The sequence below is a fragment of the Agrilus planipennis genome, unplaced genomic scaffold (assembly GCF_000699045.2).
Source record: "Agrilus planipennis isolate EAB-ADULT unplaced genomic scaffold, Apla_2.0 scaffold23, whole genome shotgun sequence".
In the NCBI taxonomy this organism is placed as follows: Eukaryota; Metazoa; Arthropoda; class Insecta; order Coleoptera; family Buprestidae; genus Agrilus; species Agrilus planipennis.
The window spans coordinates 314,775-328,720 of NW_020439044.1; the positions used below are offsets into that span (position 1 = coordinate 314,775).

General features: G+C 34.3%; 1 protein-coding gene across 1 annotated transcript in view; it reads left to right on the forward strand.

Moving 5' to 3' along the window:
* Window positions 1–12,080, forward strand: part of LOC108732480 (alpha,alpha-trehalose-phosphate synthase [UDP-forming]) — a 15,153-nt gene extending 3,073 nt beyond the window's left edge. The window contains exons 2-7 of the mRNA XM_025976861.1: window positions 2,680–2,836; window positions 8,442–8,714; window positions 9,060–10,069; window positions 10,194–10,383; window positions 10,446–10,877; window positions 11,429–12,080. Coding sequence (XP_025832646.1) covers window positions 2,680–2,836; window positions 8,442–8,714; window positions 9,060–10,069; window positions 10,194–10,383; window positions 10,446–10,877; window positions 11,429–11,668 — 2,302 coding nt within the window. The 3' untranslated portion in view covers window positions 11,669–12,080. The remainder of the gene's footprint in view (window positions 1–2,679; window positions 2,837–8,441; window positions 8,715–9,059; window positions 10,070–10,193; window positions 10,384–10,445; window positions 10,878–11,428) is intronic.
* Window positions 12,081–13,946: the final 1,866 nt, after the last annotated feature.

Below are 13,946 nucleotides of genomic sequence, written 5' to 3' on the forward strand. Positions count from 1 at the left end.
ATTAACAGATAGATTATTACTAATTATTATCAATGATAATATCTATTAATCATTTTTCAATCCAGGTTCTTCTTCTTCGTTATTAATAAAAAAAATAATATAATTCAGAATTTTAAAATAATTTCTCCTTTTTCTTCAAATTTGAACAGTACTGTTAATGGCTGTTTAATTAATAAAAAGTGAAATATTGCTCACAATATTTATTTGACAATCCTAGATATCAATTTATTTGAATTTAAGTATAGAAAATAAATCCCCTGTCAATGTATGCTGGCCCAAGATTTATCAGCCGAGGGTATTATAGTCAAACGATCGTTAACTCTGGCAGTTCCTACATGGGATTTTTCCTAATAATAGTACTTGTGACTTTCCTCATAACTTTTTTCTTTGTACAATAAGTAGCACAATGCTCTCCCCAAGTATTTTTTGCAATCTTGGGCTCACGAGGACTCATGTCATTAACTAAATTTTGTTGTTCCTTTTTCTTTTTTCATTTAGTATTTTTTTTTTTCTTTTTTAAAGTCCTTTTTAGGTCGTTTGTATCTTAAGTATTGAATTATAGGGTTTTGCTACTATATTTGTCCGTTGTTTTTGAATGGCATTGTTAGAGTATTAAGTGCAAATATTAATGGTCGCTAATGCGCAATTTGGCAGGTTAGACTAAGGAAATCAGTTCCCTGTGGCATGGAGCAGTCCCTTTTGTTATGAAATTGTAAGGGACTACTAATCATCATCATCATCATCATAAGGTCATCAGTCCTAAGACTGGACACTCAGTTCCACTCTTTCCTATCCTGAGCTGAACTTCGCATTTCCCTATAACTAGAACAATCCACATCCTTAACTATTTGCGAACAGTAATCTAACCTAGGTCTACCTCCTAACTCCTGTTTCTGCCTCTAATATGTTTCCGACTAGACCTTCATGTCTACTAATGAATGAAAGTTATTCTCTTCAAAAGGTCATGATCAGAATACTTTACATTTTTCTATTTTTGTATGTTCACTAGCGTGAATGCTTTGTTATGTATAAACTTGCACTCATAAATAAATATTGCAGACGTTTCGTTTGGAATTCATACTGATCAGCAATTATTCGCGTGAAAGGATCTTATGTAATGCAATTACTTATCTGTAAAACTTCTGACTGATGTGTCGTAGGTTACCGTTTACGCTAACCATAAACGATAATAGTTGTATTGTTTGCTATTCTGTCATGCCTCGAGAAGGTTCTTCCGCATTAGCGATTATTTGCAGGAAGTTACGGAAGCACGTCTTTAGAAGCTCATGCAAGTGCACTTAGTTCCTATTTGTAACTTGTACGGCGAAATTATAAATAAAGTATTCCACGAAACTTTCCATCCATCTTCTATTTACGATAAATAATTTTTTTTTGGGTATGTTGTTACGCTATTTCTTCGCAAATTTTATGAACTGATTTTAGTGATTCTTATTTATAGGATAGGTTATATTTCCAGGGCGCTCCTATTTAAATTTGAAGAAAATATTCTATTTCCAAAGATGGAAAAATTAACGCACCCTCGTTATTTCGATGATTTTTTTAACTTTTTAGATCAAAATTTGTGCATACCCATAGGCAAAGTGTTAAAGTCGGCTTTTATACGTCAGTATATTTAAATTATATTACCAACACTTGTAAAAATCAGTTAATAAAATGACACATATCTTCGTTCCTACTCTCTAACATTATCTTCTTATGAGTAACCTAACCTACAACTCTTAACCATGGCCAACTGAAGTTAGAATAGTCCCTAATTTGCAACAAGCACCAGAATCCTTATTCCAATTAAGTATATTATCGACCTAATTAATGCCAATGTAACTGGAATATTTTTATTGCACCTTACCAATAAATATGTTAGCTGAGCATTACAATGTTTTCTAAATTTTGTCATATATAAGGGCGTTCAAGTCATTCTTTTATTTTCTGCTTCTTTTTTTTTTCTTTGGTACACGAATCTAAATCAAAATAGAAACTTCTGCATTCTCTAAATCTGTTTCACACGCTTTGACTAAAATTTGTAACCAATGCAAGTCAGAATATTGTGTAATCTACAAACAATTATGGTAATTTTAAATACAGTATAAACTCTATTTAAGGAGTATCGATTTAACGACAGACTCCCTAAAACATCGAAATGACTTGACTCTAGTTGGTTTACATTGTTGTCCATACAATGATACACTCTACGTAGCATCACATCCACTCTAAATAACAACAATAAATCATTGTTAAGCAATAAAAAGTACTTTCTAGGTAATATTTGTCTCGATTATCGACATCATACGTACCGAAGATTCTAAGAAATTCGCAAAGAACGTTGATTTTTTTAGATCAAAGGAGTCGTTAAGTTAGGTTGTTAAGCATTATCTATAGGCACGTTATCACATTCTTAATTGCTCACAAACATTCAAACTGTGAACATGGCTAGTAAAAGAAAATACTTTATTAGTAAATGCATTGTGTATTATAATAGTAAAATAAAATTGATTTTTCTTATCTTCATTTAATGACAACTCTCAATAACGCCATAGATGCGCAATCCCTTAAGTGTCACTATACAGAGTTTATACTGTAGTAAAGAATAATTACAGAAGAGCAATGTAAGACTATTGCGTTCTATTTAACTATTGCACTAGAAACCATCTTTTTTTTTAGCGCCGGTGGGTTAGTTACTGCAGTTGCACCCGTTGTAATTAATACTAATGGTTTGTGGGTTGGTTGGCCAGGAATCCATTTGGAAGATCCTAACGAGCCAATCCCGGAATCGAGACCGGATGATATCACCCCAACAGCTGGACTCAAGTCTGAAAAGGTTAGTTATTTTTTGAGTTTTTATTTAAAAATATGTACTTAGTGTAAATTGTAAAAAAACTGATTATTTCAAAATCTACATATATATATAAAAAAAGTCGTGTTAGTTACACTATTTATAACTCAAGAACGGCTGAAGCGATTTGGCTGAAAATTGGTAGGGAGGTACCTTAGAACCAGGAGACGGACATAGGATACTTTTTTTTATCCCATTCCCGTGGAACGTGACATATGCGTGGTATAACAAAACGCAATTGATAGCAAAACAGTCAAAACATCAGTCTAGCCGTTTATTTGTTAAAAATGGTATAACAAAGGGGGAGTAGTGAAGAGGAGTTGCAATGTTTAAATGGAACATATATTATTTGTATTCAGATTTACTTGAAACTTGGTCTTAATAGTCTCTCATTTAATTTCTGAAAGACCTATCCCGATATTTTAAAAAAATTAACCTCCAAAGGAGAAGAGTAAAAAGGTGTTGCAATTTTTGTTTGGGATATACTTTATTTGTGGTTGAATTTACTTGAAACCTGCATATATACTGTTTGATATTATTAATCAAATGAAAAAAGGTTGCAACGTTTCCACGGGGTATATTTTATTTGTACTCGGATTTACTCGAAGGTTGCTCATTGTTGAAATTAAGCAAATACCTGTTTTGGCAATTTTTAATAATCAACCCTTAAGGATGAAATATTGTTGCTACGTTTGTATTTGAAATCTAAGATGGAGGCATTACATAAAATTAAAACGTTGTAAGGATGAATTGGGAGTTAAAAGGTTTTACGGAGAAACAATATTAATTTTTGCGAGCGAAGCCGCGGGGAAAAGCTAGTTAAATTATATAGGGTTGTTCGGAAAGTCATTTCGTTTTTTTTGTGGAAATGAAAGACAGTTTTCGTATAATAAACAAATACTTTATTAAATTATATTTCGACCGTTCTGGTCCATCACCTTTTGCCATCTTTCTGGTAGTAGGATAATTCCACTCTCGAAAAATTTCTGGCCTTTGCTGGCAAAAAACTGATCGAGGATTTTTTTGACCTCCTCATTTGAGGTGAAGGTTTTACCGTCTAAAAAATTTTGGAGTGACCGGAACAAATAATAATCCGATGGTGCCAGGTCTGGAGAATATGGTGGGTGTAGCATTGTATCCCATTCAAGCTGTAAAAGCTTTTGGCGAGTGACCAAACTTGTGTGAGGTCTCGCGTTGTCTTGGTGAAACACTACACCTTTCCTGTTGATTAGTTCTGACCTTTTCTGTTGAAGTGCATCATTCAGTTTGTCCAGCTGATGACAGTAGACTTCCGAATTAATCGTTGTGTTATCCGGTAAAAGCTCAAAAAAAACGATTCCTTTAAAATCCCACCAAACAGACAGCATCACCTTTTTTTGGTGAATATCGGCTTTGGAAATGGTTTGAGCCGGTTCATCTTTTTTGCTCCATGACCTCTTGCGTTTGACGTTGTTGTATACAACCCATTTTTCGTCCCCAGTGATGATGCGCTTCAAAAACGGATCATTTTCGTGACGTTTGAGAAGCGAATCGCAGACGTCAATGCGGCGACACAGATTTCTCTCTGTGAGAACATGGGGAACCCATACATCGAGCTTCGAGGATAATCCCAGGCCTTTCAAGTGGTCATAAACTGTTGAATTTGATAAATTTAACCTCAATCCGATCTCACGTGTTGTTATTCGCCGGTTCACATCAACTAATGCCTTTATCGCGTCTTTATCAGCTTCAACCGGCCTTCCCGAACGTGGTGCATCTTCGACATCAAAATTGCCGGATCGAAATTTAGCGAACCAGTTCTGGCACTGGCGTACTGTCAACACACCTTCTCCATACACATCAGTCAATTTCTTTCTGGCTTGAACAGCATTTTTACCCTTTCTGTAGTAAAACAGTAAGATATGTCGAAAATGCTGCTTATCGCTCTCCATATTTAAAAGGGCACCAACCAAAAACTACTGCGTAGAATTAATTGGAATTTTTCACACACAAGCCTTGCTATATGAGCTCTCAAAGTATATAAAAATTATACGGCTTAAATGTGAAGTTGGGTGCAAAAGAATACAATTAAATCCTCTGTCGGGAAAAAACGAAATGACTTTCCGAACAACCCTATACATTAGAGCCTGATAGGTAAGGTTGTATTAATCATACCTACGTATGGCATGACTGCAGACTTGCTTTTCAAGTCCCTCCCTCCCCCTTTTCCACTTTGCTTTGATTTTAGCAATTTATAAGTTTTTAAATCGTATAATTCCTGTCTTTAAGTAAACAGGGCACTCTGGTGGAATTGATGATTAGCATGTATCTAAGTAATAAGTAATTACCAGGGCCGTAGCTACTGCCGTATCAATGATACGGGGCCCCCGGGCTACAGAGGCCCTTACGTGTGTAAGCAAAAATTAGTAAAATATCCACAATGTCACTTAATCTCGTGCCTCCCGGGAAAAAAACTGTCATACGTGCCTATAGAGTTTTCACTTCAGAAATGACAAGTACTTACCATTGCAATCTAAATCACTCACAGAAGCTAATTTCTGAAAAAATTAAGAAATTTTGGGCACTTTTTTTTCCTCCTTTTTTATTACTTTTTCTTTTCATAACTCCACTGGGATAATCTCTTGTCCTTTCACTCATTCTTTTCACAAATCAAACTAATTAACCAATAAATAATCAGAAAAACACGACTGTATTGTATTACAATGTAATAACGTTTGAAACGGAATGAAATAAAACGTGTAAATATTTCTCTCCGTGGTTTGTCATTGTACATCGGTTTTTGCGGGATTCCCCCGTTTAAGTTTTTCAAAATTAAAACTGATAAAAAATTACCTAAGGACTTCGACGGGGCAGGAACGGTTATATACTTGTCACTATTGTCTATAGAAGTTGAAATTTTAGAACTTAAATCATATTCAGCTATAGATGATTTAATAAATCAATTTATCGAAAAAAAGACAATAAAAGTGTATATTTAATTTGAATTGTTTAACTAGCTCAATTTATAGGAGGAAGCGATAACCTATAATCAAAACATATTTATTTTAATTTAATGCAAGCATTTTTGTTTCGGTAAAGGTCTAGATTAACCCCCGAAGGGGGTGTGGGCAGGGTGGATTAAAAGAGGAGGTCTTCCTGAGTAAACCACCATAAAAAGTTCGCGGCGATCACACCCCCATGAAAAGTTATGGGGGCTGAAAAGTTTATTATTTTGTTGATTTTCATATGCTTGTGGGTATGTAAGTGTGTTTTGTATATTAATTTTCAAAGAATATTCGAAAATGAAAACAATGAAAACTACATAGAAACAATCAATAATTTATGTGCAAACTATAGCAAGTTTGGCGATAAGACTAGAGTCGCGACGGATGTTTATGTTTAGACTATTTTGCAAAAGTAAACCCTGATATGAAAAAAGAACCTGTTGTTGCACACAAGTGCACATATTAATTTATATTCCTTTAATTTAGTTTTAGTCACTTTAGAATTGCCGAACTGTAACGAACTAAAATCATTAAATATACATTTTACAAATTAACGAATCGTCTGCAGCGTTTTATTTCAAAAACGAAATAAAAGAGCCCGCACATTNTTTTTTTGGCTCTTTACTAATTATCAATATTATAAATGTTGGATAATTCGTAATAATAAGTAATCTATTAAATTTTATTAGACTTTATAGTGTATGAAAATTACAGAACTTTGCAACCCCATAACTTTTTATGGGGGTGTGACCGCCGCGAACTTTTTGTAGTGGTTTACTCAAGAAGACCTTCTCTTTCAATCCCCCCTGCTATCTAGATAATCCAGACCTTTACCTTTGTTTCTTCTCTGAGAAAGCTTTACCCTTCATTTGGGGCCCCCAACTAATTTTGATATAGGGCCCAGGCACGCTACGCCACTGGTAATTACTTTAATATAATCGATTAGGTTAATTCCCTTATCAGACCAACTCAAATTCCTTTTACTCAGATTAATCCTGTTCGATTCAGTACCACGCACTGTCTGTAGTAAATATATTATCGATGAAGTATTTAAATAATATTTACATGCTATTTGGTGTCAACGTAACCCTTGTTGACATCACTGTATAATAGATTACGAACATTACCGAGATCTGGAGTTATACTTATCACTGTTAAAAAAAAGTATTAAGACATTTATAATATGATTTATTTTTACAATTTAGGACGAAATGCTACGCTGTAATGTTATTTACTTAGAGATATACGTTTTGAGAAATGCTTGACCTAAGGTATTTAATGAATGAAAAATATACTTTTATACGTCGTTTTTATTTGTATTCAATTCAGAACAACAGAAGTACGTCAACTTACATGGTCTTCCCCCTTTTTAACCAAGACTTCGCCAATATATAGTTTTATCGTATTGAATAAAACTGTAAGTTAATATTAACATAAACACACCAGTTACAAAGACCATACGTTTATACGCTCAAAACTGCCGCTAGCGGCGAGAGTAACTATGAACAGATTGAAAAAACCTGAATTAATCAGTGCTAACGAGGGAGCTTTTTTTACCACCCGTCCGCGGGCTATACCTTCAGGTCAGTTTCATTGCATCTACGTTGCTGAATTTTGTGGTGAATATACCTAATTGTGTCCTAATCAACTTTTAAAGCTTCTCAAACTATAAAATTTAATTAAAACCAAAATTTATTGCTTATCATTCACTTACCTAATCCCAAGTACTGTACAGGGATAAACAAATATACTTCATTTACTTTCTCTAATGTTCCAATGTCTTGGATGCGCGCTGGCAAAATCGTAGGTAGGGAGAAAAAAGCTCATTATACTCTCGACTGTTGTTCATTACTTTTTCATACAGTACCTGCCAAAAGTTTTGTCAATCATGAATAGTAGTGCGAGTCGAAAATAAGCGTTAAAGCCTTTAATATGTCTTCAAATATAAATAAACATCTCGTTGATTTTTTCAGTAGTAATTGGTACCAACAACAGCACATTTGAGCAATGCAATTGTAGTGGATAAAATGGTCAATTTTTCCGTGCAGTACTGTACGGATTATACGCTCCTCACCGGTTAAGAGTTTGACCGAGAGTTGTCACCTTTCTTTTCTGTCCTAGTGCTGTTCTTTTCTACTTTGCGCCGGTTAAAGTGAAGGTCACATCGCTACAAAAACTAAACGAAGTATAATACTTGAAAGTATCTACACTTTAANCCTTTCTTTTCTGTCCTAGTGCTGTTCTTTTCTACTTTGCGCCGGTTAAAGTGAAGGTCACATCGCTACAAAAACTAAACGAAGTATAATACTTGAAAGTATCTACACTTTAAACTAAACTGATCTGTAGGAGTACCTGTAAATGTAGACTAAATGTAGTGTATACAAGATTTAACCAAATTCTTTAAAATGAAAATAAAACTGAATATTTTATTTGACGCAAAAGTAGCTGTGCAAGCTCGTTAAGAACCCTATCCCTATACATAAATCGAAAACATTACATTTACGTATAAGATAAAGTTGGGGGGAGGTGGGAATTGAAACTATCTGACGAGCTTTGAATTTTATTATTTCTACGTCAATTCTAACACTAAATTTTGTTATGTGTAGGTGGTAACTGTTCAAGTTGATCCAGTTAAGTTCGACGATTATTACAATGGCTGTTGTAATGCTACTTTTTGGCCGCTCTTCCACTCAATGCCTGATAGAGCCATATTTCGTGGAGATAAATATAAAGCTTATACAGAAGTAAACAAAGAATTTGCGGACCGTACTTTCGAAGCCCTTAAGAGGTTGGTAAAATCTGGAGAAGCTGAGAATGAACCTCCACTTATTTGGATCCACGATTACCATCTTATGCTTGCTGCAAATTGGATAAGACAAGTATGTACCCAGTGACTTAATCTATAAGTGATTGATTCTCACTATAAGAATCGAAATTTGAAATATAAAAACAAGAGATAAGAGTTAGATAGCATTTTACTCTACTGAGTTCATTCAATACGAATTTATATCTACAAATATATAAGATGTTTTAGTGTTGATCAGTAAAGTACTTTGATTAGTGAAAAAATATTACGAAGGTTTAATTGTTGTGTTTTGAAGATACAGCAAAGCATAATTAGCTGAAGCTACTTTACAAAAGGGTTCCGAAAATACATTATTACAGTTACTATCACTATTTTTTTTTTTTTCAACATAACAATCTATTTTTTGCTATTGTTGTAGACTGCTGAAGAAGAAGAAGTTCCGTGCAAATTAGGTTTTTTCCTTCACATTCCGTTCCCTCCATGGGATATATTTAGGTTATTTCCTTGGGCAGATGAAATTTTGCAGGGTATGTTAGGATGTGATATGGTCGGGTTCCACATTACAGATTACTGTCTTAATTTTGTGGACTGCTGTCAACGTAGTTTGGGATGTCGTGTTGATCGTAAAAATTTACTAGTAGAACATGGAGGTCGGACAGTTAGAGTTAGACCTCTGCCAATTGGTATTCCATTTGATCGTTTTGTTGAATTAGCCCATACAGCACCGAAACTTCTGTCAACAAACCAGAAAATTATTCTCGGTGTAGATAGATTGGATTATACCAAAGGTCTGGTGAACAGATTGAAGTCCTTTGAAACACTTTTAGAAAAGCATCCAGAACACAAGGAAAAAGTATCTTTACTACAGATTGCCGTGCCTTCAAGAACTGACGTAAAAGAATATCAGGAATTGAAGGAAGAAATTGATCAATTAGTTGGTAGAATAAATGGGAGGTTTACGACGCCAAACTGGTCTCCTATTCGTTATATTTTTGGATGTGTCAGTCAAGACGAATTGGCTGCATTTTATAGAGAAGCATATGTAGGTTTAGTAACTCCTCTTAGAGATGGCATGAATTTAGTCGCAAAGGAATTCGTGGCTTGCCAAATAAACACACCTCCAGGTGTTCTTATTGTATCACCGTTCGCTGGCGCAGGTGAAACAATGCATGAAGCTCTCATTTGTAATCCATACGAAATAGATAGTGCAGCGGAAGTAATTCATCGAGCTCTTACGATGCCAGAAGATGAAAGAATTTTAAGAATGAACTACTTGAGACGAAGGGAGAAATTAAACGATGTTAATTACTGGACAAAATCATTTCTGTCAGCTATGGGTTCACTTTCAGCTCAAGAGGATCATGATGAAGTCGGAGCAATTACAATGCCACAAGTTACCCTTGATGATTTTGATGAATATTTGTCCAAGTATGTATTTAATTGATTTTAATTATATCACACTTTTTTATAATTTGGATTTTGCTCAATTTATGTTGAAGTACCTATTCATAAAATTGAAATGAATTAAAATACTAACAAAGAAATTTTTTAGGTATATTGGAAATACACATAAACTTGCCCTTCTTTTGGATTATGATGGTACATTAGCACCAATAGCTCCCCATCCAGATCTTGCCATAATTCCACAAGAGACAAAAAATGTTCTTCAGAGGCTCTCCAATCTCCCTGATTGCTACATAGCTATTGTTTCAGGAAGAAATGTACATAATGTGAAAGAAATGGTAAACTTATAAAAAGTCATTAGATATCCCAGATACATTGAAAGTGCTTTTTGTTTATACAGGTAGGGATTGAAGGAATTACATATGCTGGTAGTCATGGATTAGAAATTCTCCATCCAGACGGAAGCAAATTCGTTCATCCCATGCCAACAGAATTTAAAGGAAAAGTTGAAGATCTTCTGAAAAATCTTCAAGAAAAAGTATGTAAAGATGGCGGGTGGGTTGAAAACAAAGGTGCCCTTTTAACTTTCCATTTCCGTGAAGTACCAGTAAATATCAGAAATGATTTGGCAGCAAAAGCAAAAAAGCTTATTGAAGAAGCCGGTTTTAAGGCTGGCAAAGCTCATTGTGCTATTGAAGCTCGTCCCCCTGTTCAATGGAACAAAGGAAGAGCATCAATATATATTTTAAGGACGGCATTTGGTGTAGATTGGAGTGAACGTATCCGAATCATATACTGTGGGGATGACGTAACAGATGAAGATGCCATGCAGGTACTTTAAATAAATAATATGCTTATTTACAACGATTCATGTACTTCTGTTTAATTGAACGAAGTCAATTTATTCAGTACAATTAGAAAATCCGGGTTGTGTAACCATTATACCCTTTTCTGTAAGATTAATATTTGGTTTATATAAATGCGCCTATTTCATAAAAAGGAAAACCAGTGTGCCCAATTTCTGCAATATTATTTTAACGTTTGCCCTGCAAAAGGTAATACAGTTTCAAAGTGATGCACACAATATGTCTTTTTCTAAAAGGTATTCATAGATTTCCTTTGATTTCCTTTTCATCAACTAACCTTTTGAGATTCTGGGTTTTGTGGTTACTGAACCCTTATGATTTTGCAATTTTGTTTAATATCCCAGTTCTACCCTGTAATATTCTCAAGGTATTTCCAATATCTTATCTTTCAATTAGCTCCAGATATCCTCATTGGTTTCCCCATCGTTTATTTATCTAAAATTAAATAAAAATGTATTAAATAAATAGTTTTACATGTAAATACAGTTAAGTAAAACATTTTTAATTAAATTTATAGGCTCTTAAAGGTATGGCTGCTACGTTTAGGGTCACGTCTTCGTCAATAACCAAGACATCAGCGGAAAGGCGGTTACCTTCAACTGACTCAGTACTCACTTTGCTCAAGTGGGTGGAAAGACATCTCAGTCGTAGGAAACCAAGTCTAGACCCTACGTCTTATCGCAGAAATTCCAAGCAATTGCAAGGAGGAGTTCAAATGGAAATGAGTTTCCCAGCAGTACCAGTCGAAACAAAATAAAATAATAACAGACTCGGTGATTTGTACAAATAAATGTAGTATTTTGTCTGATATTCGCACATAATTTATGCTAAGCAAATATACCATTTAGACGAAAACATTGAACATATGCTTTGGAAATGATTGTAAGATTTAGCAACTTATGATTACTTATAGTATATGGAAAAGTGAATGTAAAAGCGTCATTCATTTCTTAAAACGGTGGCTTAGTTATCAGACTGAACAAAGAACTATTAGTACATATGGTTCTTAAAAATATTCCTATTTATTGTATTTTTATGAGACAACTTAACTTTTCAAAATAATTTACTATATATTTCATAAAATTTACACAAACCAAATACCAATACGTATTTTAGGAAGTGTATTTTTTTCTGTATTTGTTTTCAGTAAATAAATGGCTAAACAATGTTACAATGTTCAGTCGTACTTCTGGTTTTTGTTTTTATATTCATAACAATATGGCAATTAAAGCAACAATTCGGACGAAATAGTCGCTTTTGACTAAATTATTTTTTTTTAGCTAGGACACACTTGGGTGATTCAGAAAACGATGAAGCCTCTTATTTATTTCTTATGTCTTTGTCAAATTCTGAATCAAGATTCAGTAGGGAACCGCTTGGTAAGTTCAGTAAGGTGTTTTTGATAAAATCACAATAATTGATCATTCGAAGCCGGTCCTGTGCGCGGGAACGCAGGTGTGTACCAAATAGTGAATTGCGATAAGCACGCTGCATGAATGGAGAATGTAAGTAGTGTCGGTTATCGAAAGTTTAAAATAAACAAACGATCTACTACTACACAATGTTTGGATGCCTGTTAGGATAAAATCAATTATGTAGATACGTACATTTGCTCATCGCTGGTAGCAGTATGTAAAATACTATTAATTCTATTATCCTGTTTGTTTTCAACACCTTCAGATAGTTGCGAGCCGTTCTCTTCCATTATTTTCATTTCACGGCTGGCGTCATTCCCGAATTCAAATGTAAATAAAATATTTCTTCTGGTGTTAAACCCAAATGCATCTGCGACATTAACTCGTTAACTCCCGAGTTAATTGTTTTTTTGCAAGTATTGATTTGTTGACATATTTAATGTAGTCTTGCTATAAAAAGGTCCAAAAAGGAATTTTTATGAAATATAATATGACGACTGTTTGGAAATTTACCGATACCATATGGAACTTATTACATAATCCCACGCTGTATTTTTGGCAAATACCTTACCCGGCACAGCGTCTTCTGTTACAGGATGCAAATAACTGATCGATTCTATCATACGTTACATCCATATGTTTAGTAAGATTTATCCGTTCTGGAACCTTAGGGGCCGTTCAAGTATTACGTAAGCAGTTTTATTACAATTATTTACTCCCCATACCCCTTGTCAGCAAAAGTAAACGAAGGTCTTACCCCGTTCCTATGATTACGTAAACATTGTTATGTCCATTTTTTTTAATGCATTCTGTCTTTTTTTATTGATTCGTGAGCAGCAGTTGTAATTCTAGAAATAAGAAAATAGATTTAGGATAGAGGGTTTTAACGCACATAATATTTACACAGAATTAGATTTTCTGGGAATCAAACGAAAATATGTCCCACTTCGACTAATGTTAAATCCTATTTTACGTAATTTTTGTGTGAGTTCATCAAGAGTTTTTACACTGCGAATAGATTCCGTTCGTATTCTATCATCTGCTGCACTCCCAAATGAAGCAATATGCGCAATTGTTTCCAGTAGTAATGGTTGATCGTTTTCTAGGCTAGGACGTCCCACTGAATCCCTAAGGGAACTATCTCCTTTCTAAAGTGTAAGATAGATGCATTATTGTATTACTTGTTCTATAGAGAAATTTGTATCGCAGTATCTATTAACCAGATAAATATGAACTACCTAGTACTATTTTTTGCCCTTGAGGACGAGGCATCATTATATTTCTTTTTACTTGCTGTGAGTACCTTTTCAATGTGCTTACAGGCTGAATTCCTACTTCCGCATTTACTGTCGTAATTACTGCATTATCCATCCATCTTACAAATAGAATTCCATAATTTCTTTTGAATACATCTTTATAAAATTCTTTTCTTTTGAAAATCTTTTTTTGTTCGTCAGTGGGCATGATTTTGGTGTCCGATTTTTCCTAATACTCTACTACCTACCTACTTTTCCTACACTCTAGCCTAGGTTTCTAAGGTAGGATAGCAAATTTCGACTAAGTTGTCAATGTGAATTACATAGGTAGATCTTGCTGAAGTAACTTTTTGAAGATCAGAAC